We start from the raw sequence: 12,191 nt of genomic DNA on the forward strand, positions 1-12,191 counted from the left end.
CTACTGGTCAATGGGTTATTTACATCAGTCACAACCTCAACCCATATTAAGAGACATTATTGTTTTAAAGGTTCATATGGTCACTACATTTAGCCTACAAAGCACAAGACCACTGAGTGCTCTTCTCTCCTTCTGCCAATAGAGTGTCTGTTCTGTGAGTGCGACCTGGCAAAGTGGCAAAGCAGAAGATGAGGGCGGTTTATGGACTAACTGAAGAATGGGCTACCCTTTTTCCCTTTTTTGTTTAATTAACATATTTTGAGGCATTATATATTTATTATATTTTTACATAATTGGGTTAATTAATTAGGTTATTATGGAGGCTACCTCCCTTTGTCTAAGACAAGATATGTTTTGTATTTTTTGTTAAAAATCTGAATATTCATACAGAACTGTGAACTGTAGCATTTTGTATGTGAATTTATTTAGGAGAAATTCTTTAGATAAATGAAGATATTATTTATAAAGCAACTTTGTGAGTATTCTTATGTTTCAGTATCTCCAAGAGGCCTTGGTGAAGTGTCCTTTTTGGGGGAATTCAGAATATGCGTTAAGGCCCATTCCCACTGGGCCAGATAACAGATATCTGGAGATATTTCTCCAGATATTTTTCCATGCAAAGTGGATGGTAGATACAGATAAAAAAAAAAGTCTACCACAGATATTTGCCACAGATACTTTTATCTGTGGCAAATATTTTTTTTATCTGTATCTACCATCCACTTTGCATGGAAAAATATCTGGAGAAATACCTCCAGATATCTGTTATCTGGCCCAGTGGGAATGGGCCTTTAAACTGAGTTAGAAGCTCCTAAAGGCCTTTTTTACATACAATTTAAATCATTGAGAAAAGATAAATGCTATTTGTTCCAAAAGCTTTATGCACTGTAGGCCTATATATAGCCTACAATGAGACAGTTTTTAGAAGTTTGCAATAGGAAAAAGTACAGTTTCATGACAGTACAGTTCACTGGTACAAGGTCAACTCAAAGGAGATCCTATTAAGCCTTACGGCTTATTTACACAGGAACCACTTTATGTAGATCTCATAAACATTGAATGACAGACAGATATAGAACACGGTACTTTGTATGGGGAATTGTCACTAACAAAAGGGGAAATAATTAAAAAGCAGACATAAGGTTTCCTGTGGAAATAAGCTTAGTCTTTTCATGGATCTCCTTTTAGTAGACCTTGTACCACTGAACTGTACCGTCATGAAACTGTACCTTTTCCTATGCAAACTTCTAATAAAGTCTTCAATCAATCAATAAGAACAATTTAAAGGGAAAAATAAATAATAGTAGGCTAATAGAGAGAAATAGGAGATATTTAGAGTGGAAAAGGAGAGGTGGGTTTAGGCTTTTAGCCAGTTTCGAGCAGAGGTGGAAAAAGTTCTAAAATGTTTTACTTAAAAGTATCAATAGGGCTGCAATGTAGAAATACTCTGTTACAAGTAAAAGTCCAAAGAGGTTTTTCTGATGGTGAAACCAAAGTGCACACTGTTGAACTTGCAAGAACATATAGAAAAGTAGCTTTATTTTGACGTCTCGGTCATTTCGACCTTCATCAGAACAGACAATACAGAGCAAATAATAATAATAATAACCAACACACATTAGGCTACACCCACATTATGGTGGTCAGTGGAAATTCAGCCTATTGGCTGCACAAGTAATCACACACCGCAAGGACACTTATATCTAGCCTCGCAAGCCATCCCGAGTTACGTCATCACCAATGTGCTTCCTTTTGGAGAGTCTGGCTGTTGCGAGGCTAACTTATATCACCATCATATTAGAGACCCACCCCACTTAAAAACAGTGTTTTCAATCCCAATCACAAATACATCACTTTGTTTTTCTCTGGGTATAGCCACACTAGAACTCTGAATAACAGAGGAAATGGCCTGTATAGGTCATCGGACCAGGTCTTCAATATCTATGAAGGAAAGGTAGGAGACATTAGTGGACCCAGTAGTAATACAATACAAACACACAGTGAGACTCAAGTTAAAATAAAGATAAAATAGACAACTCTACACAAAATACAAGCACATGTATTTAGGGCAGTCCATCCAATAAAGGTATGAAATATCATAACATGACATTGAGTGCAAATTGGTCATTTAGGCCTTTAGGGGCTAATGTTTGCAATGTGAAGATCCAATAGGCCACCCTTCTCTGTAACACTTTACTATAAGGTACAAATAATACACTTAGTTAATGCTTAACTAACACTTTATTCCTGATTAACTAATACATCAGTTAATCATGAATTCATCATGAAAAATCATCAAGTAATGTTGGTCAATTCTATGCCCAGGATGAGTGCTTCATAGGCGGGTAGGATTAGTGCGTTGACCCGGTGATACTGGTTGGTCTAAAACTTCCAGGGGTCTCCCATATTGACCAGAAAAAAACAGATCTACAAACCATCCATAATGTGGTTGATGTTAACTAACTATTAACTAACATAGTCTTAACTACTGATAGATTAAGTTAGTTAAGTAATAGCTATTCCAACATTACTTGATGATTTTTCATGATGAATTCATGATTAACTGATGTGTTACTCAGGAATAAAGTCTAAGTTAAGAATTAACTAAGTGTATTACTTTGTACCTTATAGTAAAGTGTTACCCTCTTCTCTTTAATATAAGGTCCATGTCACCACCATCTTGATTGGTTCAATGCCCTGAAATCTGACAGAAGATTTATCATGTTTGATAGAATGATATATATAATGATATATATGTTTGATAGAAGATTTATCATGTTTGATAGAATGATATATATAATGATATATATGTTTGATAGAAGATATATCATGTTTGATATAATGATATATATAATGATATATATGTTTGATAGAAGATATATCATGTTTGATATAATGATATATATAATGATATATATGTTTGATAGAAGATTTATCATGTTTGATAGAATGATATATATAATGATATATATGTTTGATAGAAGATATATCATGTTTGATATAATGATATATATAATGATATATATGTTTGATAGAAGATATATCATGTTTGATAGAATGATATATATAATGATATATATGTTTGATAGAAGATATATCATGTTTGGCATCATTAAAATGGACTGCCACGGGATATTCACGATCATTGCTGCGTATTGAGCTCTTATGCTCACTGATTCTTTGTTTTAATTTCCTAGTTGTTTTCCCAACATAAGCAAGGCCACAGGGGCACATAATCATATAGATGACATGAGTGCTGTCACAGGTGATAACACTATTGATGGAAAACCTTTTTACTGTGTGTGGATGCCTAAAGTGTGTTACTTTATTGCTGTTGTTCCACTGCGCACAGTGGCCACACGGTGGTTGTCCTTTGGTAAGGGGCAGAGAAGGGTTTGGATGGACTGTTCTGGTTTACTTTGTGCAAAATAAGCATCAACAAGGTTGTCTCTAAGATTGCGGTCACGTTTAAAAACAAACAGAGGAGGATCATGAAAGGCGGTGGATAATTCAGGGTCTGATTGTAAAATGCACCAGTGTTTTTTGAAAACTGATTTGATGGCTTGTGAGTGTGGGGAATAGGTTGTGATACTGTGACTGAAAACCTCTTTTTATTTTGGTCCTTATCACTGGAGGTTAAAAGTTCAGAGCGTGGTTTGTGGAGCGCTGCTTTCTAAGCTTGATCCACCCAAGTGATCGGGTAGCCTCGCTGCACAAACCTACCTCGCATCTCTGATTGATTGAAGACTTTATTGTCAGTTTGCATAGAAAAAGCTACAGTTTCATGACGGTACAGTTCACTGGTACAAGGTCTACTAAAAGGAGATCCAAGAAAAGCTTATTTCCACAGGAAACCATTTAAGTATCTCATATATCTCTGAGGCTTTCTCACAAAAGTCTTCTGTCGAATGACAGACACGTATAAATCTATAAAATTATCTTTTGGGGAGGCCCCTTTTCAGTGTTGGGGTGGAAACTGGTAGCCAAGAGGAGTCTCCTTCCTCTACAGTGTAGTAAATAGACTTCCATTGCCTTTCATGACCCACACATCTAGGAAATGAACTTTCTCTGTGCTGTGGTCCATTGTAAATTGCAAATTACAATCAAAACTGTGCAAGAGTCTCAAAAAAGCATTCAATTCATCCACATTACCCTGGTAAAGGCAAAAAATCACACCCAATGTGAAGTGAGCGGTGGTTGTGCTTGCATAACGTCTTCAATTGGTAATTGGTGATGTAATACACGCTACACACACGCACATTGCTATGGCAAAACGCTGAGGAAAAAGACTAGGATATAGGTCTGTAATTGGTGATGTAATATGGCTACACACACACACACACACACACACACACACACACACACACACACACACACACACACACACACACACACACACACACACATTGCTATGGCAAAACGCTGAGGAAAAAGACTAGGATATAAGTCTAGGATGTAATTGGTGATGTAATATGGCTACACACACACATATTGCTATGGCAAAACGCTGAGGAAAACACATTGCTATGGCAAAACACTGAGGAAAAGTGGCTACAGACACACGCACAGCCACTCTATGGAGCGGTTTACCACCGCCCAAAAACATTGTCAATGTAACGGTACCATTTTAGAATTCTATTGGAGTGTTCATATCAGGGTTGGAGACAAAGGTATGGTCAAAATATCCCATGTATAGATTGGCATAGTTAGGGGCACAGATTGAGCCTGAAACCTGGAGATGAAAATCATTATCAAACTTGAATTATGTTTCATAACTAGGCTAATCACAAGTAAGGGTGCCCACACACCAAAATACCCATGAAAGTGGAATCCGCATTCTGCCAATGCATTTCAATGAGAGTGAAGCGGTTTCATGCCAGCAGAGGATTTCTGCAAAAAATGCTCCCTTCTCATTGAAATGCATTGGAGGAATGCGGATTCCACTCTCATAGGTAATTTGGTCTGAGGGCACCCTAAAAGTCCACAATTCTAAATGTACTTGAGTAAAAGTACAAAAGTATTGCTATCAAAAGTAAAAGTTCAAAATGTTTGAAAATAGCAGATCTACAAGCTCACAACGCGTCGCGCTAGGTAGTAGTAAAAAGTATCTGTAAAGTAACTAGTAACTAAGTTTTCAAATAGTGGAGTAAAAGATGGAGTAAAAGAGATGTAGTAGAAATAAAAGTACTGAAAACTGGAAATACTCAAATGAAGTACAATTACCTCAAAACTGAAGTACAAGGGCCATTTCATCTCTGGGAACCCAATCTTATGTTATTGTTGTTTGGGCCACGATCAACACAATCCTGAGTTAATTTTTTTTGTGTTCAATCTGTGTTTACAGATATTTTAGTATTTCAGCAGCATGTACTAGTGATGAGTTTTGCATCATCAGTGATAGATAGATAGATACCTTTATTATCCCACGGGGGAAATTCAGTTTATGTATGCACATTCTTTACTCAAATCTTTGCTTCTGGGGGTCCCTCGAACAAAAATATTTTGAGATGGGGGTCAGCGGCCAAATACATATATTTCCCCCTGGAAAACTGTTAAGATTTAGAAGTGGTTCTCAAACTTTGTCATGTGAAGGACCCCCAAATATATGTATTTGGCTGCGGACCCCCATCTCAAAATATTTAGTTCCAGGGACCCCCCATTTTGTATAACACAGTTCTACCGTGAAAAGAAAATGTCACAATTTCTGCCTCAGTTTGGCCAATGTTTAATTTGTCATTTTAGAGGTATTAAAAAGTCCTTAAATTGTCACTTTATAAATGTGCAGATATCCTCTATACACTTAAACTTTGTGGTGGTTTGTTTACTGTTGAGTGAGAAAACAATGTTTCACATTAAGCTAATCATCTGGGGACCCCTCAAAATAATGTGGGACCCCCCTGGGGGTCCCGACCCACAGGTTGAGGACCACTAGACGTCCTTCTTGCAGTAGCAGCGTTCCGACGCTGTTCTCCTCCTGGCCGCTAGGTGTCACTGTGTCCTCCTAACCTGGACGGAGACACAAGCAGGTCATGTAGTTCCGGGTTCAGAGGTTGAGGAGGAACACAACACAACACACACGTGTGTCCACAGATCACTGATCTACAAACACCAAACACACTGTTTAACAGCTTTATCTGTAGTTTAATACATTAAACATCATCTGTCAGCAGCATGGGGCCGGTGAGTTAGCAGTTATTAATACATCAATGTTGTCAACGTTGGTATTGTTGTTATTGTTGTTGTTCTGTGTGGCAGAGAGTGATGTGATGCTAACTGGCTAAAGATGTTAGCTGTGAGCAGTGAGTGGAAAATAAAGTTCTACTCACATATTTTACTGTAGTAAAAGTAAAAGTATCAACACTGCAACGTAGAAATTCTCTGTTACATGTGAATGTCCTGGAATTCAAAATGTACTTGAGTAAAAAGTATGAAAGTGTTGGCATCAAAAAATTAAAGTACCAAAAGTAAAAGTACCATTTATTTGATAATAGCTTGGATATAAGACAGGGCTAGCCCTGAATACATCATGTATATGATAGTCATGTATTCAGGGCTAAAGACAGGGCTAAAGTGGTTTACGTATGTTTTATAATATTATAATTTATATCTGCAAAGTAACTAGTAGTTTGTCTGCAAAGTTTTCAAATAAATGTAGTGGAGTAAAAGTACAATATTTGGATCTGAGATGTAGTGGAGTAGAACTAGTAAAAGTACTATAAATTGGTCATACTCCCAGTAAAGTACAAATAAGTCAGTATACTTTACTTTACTTTACTTTATTAGTTTATTTAGACAGGACAGTACCAGTTCATGGACACAGAGATTATGACATAATGCATTATACAACATACAAGATCTTAGTGTAAACCAGCCGGAGTTAGCTTAAAGCTACATTTCATCCGTTGTCCTCAGAACATAAAACAAGAAACAAAACAAGACTAACAAAAACAAGACAAACAAGTATACTTATTAACTAGATGTACTTACTGCTAGTTACTGTACACCACTGGCTGGCTGTGATGTGTGGATCCTTTGTACAAGTGGTTTCAACAATTTTCACATCAAAGTCCATTATTTATTTATTCATCATGTGATGACATTCAGCCTCTCAGATTAAGAACATAGAATATTTTGTTATCGTTGGATCAGATTTTGTCCTCAACTCCATGTTGTGTTGATGTTGGTTCCATAGCAGAGATAACAGGCAAAACCTTGATCGAAATAACAATTATTCTACATTCTATAATTGTGTAGACTTCTGGTAAATTAAATAATGTAGATGTTTAACAATAATTTAACTATTGGGAGCGTAAAATGAAACCAAATGGACCTGTAAAATAAGGTTAATTATTTGGTTACCAACCCTCCATCATTTAAGCTGGGGACCACCTGGAACCTAAATATTTTGAGATGGTGGTCCGTGGCAAAAATACATATCATTTTCGGGGTCCTTCACATGAAAAAGTTTGAGCACCACTGACATAGAAACATAGGTTTTTCAAAAAACCTTAGAAGGATTTAGAAATATATTTAAAGACTTGCACAAATTCTCACAATTTTTTTAAAATAGCAAATCTACAAGCTCGCAGCACTCTTTGCCACGCTGTGAGCTTGTAGATCTGCTTCTGCTATTTTTAAAGCATAAAATAATGCGGAATAATTTGTATATTACCGGGCGCTTACCGAATTTTCGATCATCTGCCACTGTGTTTTATACCATGTCCAAAAAAACAGCGTTGCCCGCCGGCGTACGGAGGATCTCTGTTATCGCTGGGCGTACGGAGGTCTGTTAACGCTGGGCGTACGGAGGTCTGTTATCGCTGGGCGTACGGAGGTCTGTTAACGCTGGGCGTACGGAGGTCTGTTAACGCTGGGCGTACGGAGGTCTGTTAACGCTGGGAGTACGGAGGTCTGTTAACGCTGGGCTGGGCGTACGGAGGTCTGTTAACGCTGGGCGTACGGAGGTCTGTTAACGCTGGGCGTACGGAGGTCTGTTAACGCTGGGCGTACGGAGGTCTGTTAACGCTGGGCGTACGGAGGTCTGTTAACGCTGGGCGTACGGAGGTCTGTTAACGCTGGGCGTACGGAGGTCTGTTAACGCTGGGCGTACGGAGGTCTGTTAACGCTGGGCGTAAAACTACATGACAGCGATAATCCATTCTGGGCTCGTTTCAATGTGGCTTGTTTACTGCAAAAACTCTGGGAATAAAAAACCTAGATTCGGAGATAAAAAAAGCACCCCCACCCCCCACTCCAAGCAGAAGTCTAAGAAGCGTAGCTATCACAGGGGTTTTCAAAGTGGGTGACGGGGCACCCTGGGGTGCTGTGACGGCGAGATCATTTGATAATATTTGGAATTTCTTTGGACACTTGAAAAAATATTTAGTATAATTTAGTTATTTTCAGTCAGTTCTAACCAAAATGGCTGTTATCTCAACGTTTTCCTCGCAACATAATCACTAAAATATCGTCACTGTCGGGCAGAAACCTCGTATCTCCCAAGTTTCAAATGCGTACGTCTTTTGGTAAAGCAAAGCCCTGCTTCATCATACAAGACTGTTGCACAAAACTAGTGAAAACAGCCGATCTACAGTACAAGCACTGTGCTTATAGATCTGCTGTTTTCACTAGTTTAGTACATTTTATAGATGATAAATACAAAACGAACGGTTTTGGACATACAAGGTTTCCACCCGACAACGACGATATGCTATAAATATAAGGTGCTGGGAGTGAAAATTATAATGTAGGGGTGCCTCGGATTAAAACAATATTTATGGGGTGACCTGAGACAAAAAAGTTTGGGAACCCCTGATCTATCATATTCATATTAGGGATGAGACGATATGAAAATGTCATATCACGATTATTGTGACAAAATAAATCACGATTTACGATATTATCACAATCAAAATCCATTATCCTGGGGCGGAACATTTGCCCAAAAACAGCAGATCTACAAGATCTATTTGTAGATCTGCTATTTTTTTTGGCAAAGACATTTGATAGCGAGTGAAAAAAAAGACTGTATGAAGTACGTATATTATAAGTACGTTTTACCAATTATAGAGGGTTTAAATGGTAGCCACTGTGCAGCTCAGCAAATAAAAGGTGAATTGATCCCAGTGCATGACGGAGGACGATATCATGATAAATTAAATCTCCACGATACGATTATCGTGAGTGTTTTTTTTATCACGATAAACGATAATATCGCTTATCGTCCATCCCTGCTTCATATTGTTCTCCCCCCCCCCCCCCCCCCCCCCTCCCCCCCCACACAGAGGTCTAAGAAGCGTAAGCCCAGCTTCCGCAAGCTGCTGAAGACCAGCAGCTTGAAGCTGGAGAACAAGCTGAAGAACCGCAACTTCAAGCAGCAGAACGTCGACAAGAAGCAACGCAAGGAGCAGAGGAAGCTGCGACAGGCTGTCAGGAACATCTCCCAGGAGACCCCAAGACCTCTAGAGGTCTACAAGAAGACCCCAGGTTAGTCTAACATCTCCATGAGGACCCCCAGACCTCTGGGTCCGGGGGTATATATATAATATATATATATATTAGATTTTGCACAACTTTTCATGATTTTTCAAACAATAGCATATCTACTGTACAAGCTCACCGTGTGGCCCTCGGTGCTGCATGCCTCTGTTCCTCATAATGACATCATAATGACATTAAGATACTTTAGAAGGTCTGTTGAGCCACCAGCAGACTGTGTGCTTTTGTCTAGTCATAGATTATACATTTGTAGGAGACTGGTGCATCTGCCTTTTAGATCAATGTGTCTGTCCTATCTCTATCCTTAACTCTTTCTCTCTGTGTGTGTGTGTGTGTGTGTGTGCGTGTGCGTGTGCGTGTGTGTGTTGGTGTGTGTGTGCGTGCGTGCGTGCGTGTGTGTGTGCCTGCCTGTGCGTGCGTGCACAGAGGAGGAGCTTGAGAATGAGGAGGAGGACTTTGTGGAGAGTCTTCCTCTAGACATGATGGAGGAGGAAGATCTGGAGGAGATGAGAGCCATGGCACAGAGAGCCTCCTTCATCACTAGAGACCTCACCCTGAGGTAACCATACCATACCCTATACCCTATACCCTATACCCTAACCCTGACCCTAACCCTAACCCTCACCCATGGCACAGAGAGCCTCCTTCATCTCTAGAGACCTCACCCTGAGGTAACCATACCATACCCTATACCCTAACCCTGACCCTAACCCTGAGGTAATACCCTACCATACCCTATACCCTAACCCTGACCCTAACCCTCACCCATGGCACAGAGAGCCTCCTTCATCACTAGAGACCTGACCCTGAGGTAATACATACCCTACCCTACCCCTAACCCTAACCCTACCCTACCCTACCCTACCCCTAACCCTACCACACTGAGGAGATCAGAGCCATGGCACAGAGAGCCTCCTTCATCACTAGAGAACTGACCCTGAGGTAACCCTACCCTAACCAGAGACCTGACTACCAGGTACACACACTGTTACAGTCTCTCTCTCTCTCTCTCTCTCTCTCTCTCAGTGATCCGGTGCATGTGAAGAAGAGGAAGTCAGAGCGAGGAGCAGAGGAAGAGGAGACCTATGAGAAACATCCCAGGAAGAGGAACCAGCCAATGGAGGAGAAGGAGATCATCCACCTGCTGCCAATCAAAGACAAGACCCGCCTCATTCCACAGAGCATAGAGAGAGCAGGTCTGTCTGTCTGTCTGTCTGTCTGTCTGTCTGTCTGTCTGTCTGCTAAGGCTGCAACAACGAATCGATGAAATCGATAGGCAATGAACCGCTAGCCTCGCAACAGCCAGACTCTCCCAGGGGAGAGTCTGGGAGTTGTCCATAGACAACGCATTACGCCATGACGTAGTTACTCACTTTAGCGCATCAAAACGTCGTCGGCAGAACAGCAAATACGTCTTTTCCAGACAGAAATTCCAAAAGTGCAAACTGTTGTTCTTTTTTAAGTTATGAGATGCCGTTGATTTCAGATAAAACTTCGCTTAATGCAGCTTTTATTGGCGATTTGTGAACTCGCGGCGGGTAAGCCATGTTTATCCTTAACTCTGACCGCCATGTTTGTTTACAAAATGCAAGAGCTGCAGCAGCTGCTCGGTCGCTCCAAATGCAGCCATTTGATTGGAAATGAGAACGTAAGTTCTCATAAAGAGACTCTATGGGAGGGACACCAGACCCAGAAAGGAAGCACATTGGTGATGACGGAGCTCGGGATGACCGCAGGCTCTCTTCCGTAGGCTACTATTCTGGAAAGAAGGGTCGGTGGCCAAGGACCCCTTAGCTGAGAGGGAGATACAGCAGGGACCCCCAATATGTATTGTATAAAATTAAACCGTGTTGCAGATTTCATAGCCTTGTTTGACAGCACTGTCATCAGTCCAATGTTGGATTTGTGTGTTGTTGTTTTTTTCATACATTTAGTTAAATTGTCGATACTAAGTAAACGTGACCTTTCACTCTGTACTTGGTCTGCTCTTTTTTACCTCTACACCAAACCTATTTGCCGAAAATAGCCGATCTACAAGCTCTCAACGCCTCGCAGCATGAGGCTTTGAGAGCTTGTAGATCAGCTATTTTTGGCTAAAGTTCTCCCCAGATTAGGGATGTGAGTTGTTCATTTCAGTGTTGTTTTTGACAGCAAATTTTGATTTAGTTTTAGTCATAATTTTGTCACCTGAAAAGTGTTAGTTTTAGTCTAATTTTAGTCGACTAAATATCATAAGATTTTAGGCGACTAAATCTACAGTTGATTTAGTCAACTAAAATGTATTTTGGCAGGCCTTGATGGCATCATAATGACTGGTTTTAAACTTGATTGCGTGCTGAAAATAGACGATCTACAAGCTCACAGCGCGTCGTGCTGCGACGCGTGTAGATCGGGTATTTTCAGCACGCAACACCTGAGAGCAACCAGACATAAAATGACTCTCTTCTCCATTAGTCCCTCCCTAACGTTTTAGTCTAGTTTTTAATTTGTTGACGAACTTGTCAATACATTTAGTCTTAGTTTTAGTCATTTTCGTCAGTGAAAAAAACACAGTCGACAAACAGTTTTCCTCATAGTTTTAGTCGACGAAATCAATACTGGTTCATTTCAAGTTGTCAATTTAAAAAAGTTATTCTATAACACAAAGATAGGACCCCCTGGGGGTCCCGGACCCCCTGTTGAAGACCCATGCT

General features: G+C 40.0%; 1 protein-coding gene across 1 annotated transcript in view; it reads left to right on the forward strand.

Annotated features, from left to right (window-relative positions):
- Positions 1 to 6,054: 6,054 nt before the first annotated feature.
- noc3l (NOC3-like DNA replication regulator) overlaps positions 6,055 to 12,191 on the forward strand; it is a 54,203-nt gene continuing 48,066 nt past the window's right edge. Inside the window, exons 1-4 of the mRNA XM_080748163.1 lie at positions 6,055 to 6,180; positions 9,285 to 9,486; positions 9,925 to 10,057; positions 10,525 to 10,694. Of these exons, the coding sequence (XP_080604289.1) occupies positions 6,172 to 6,180; positions 9,285 to 9,486; positions 9,925 to 10,057; positions 10,525 to 10,694 (514 nt within the window). The 5' untranslated portion in view covers positions 6,055 to 6,171. The remainder of the gene's footprint in view (positions 6,181 to 9,284; positions 9,487 to 9,924; positions 10,058 to 10,524; positions 10,695 to 12,191) is intronic.

This window comes from Nannobrachium achirus, assembly GCF_963921795.1.
Source record: "Nannobrachium achirus genome assembly, chromosome: 18".
In the NCBI taxonomy this organism is placed as follows: Eukaryota; Metazoa; Chordata; class Actinopteri; order Myctophiformes; family Myctophidae; genus Nannobrachium; species Nannobrachium achirus.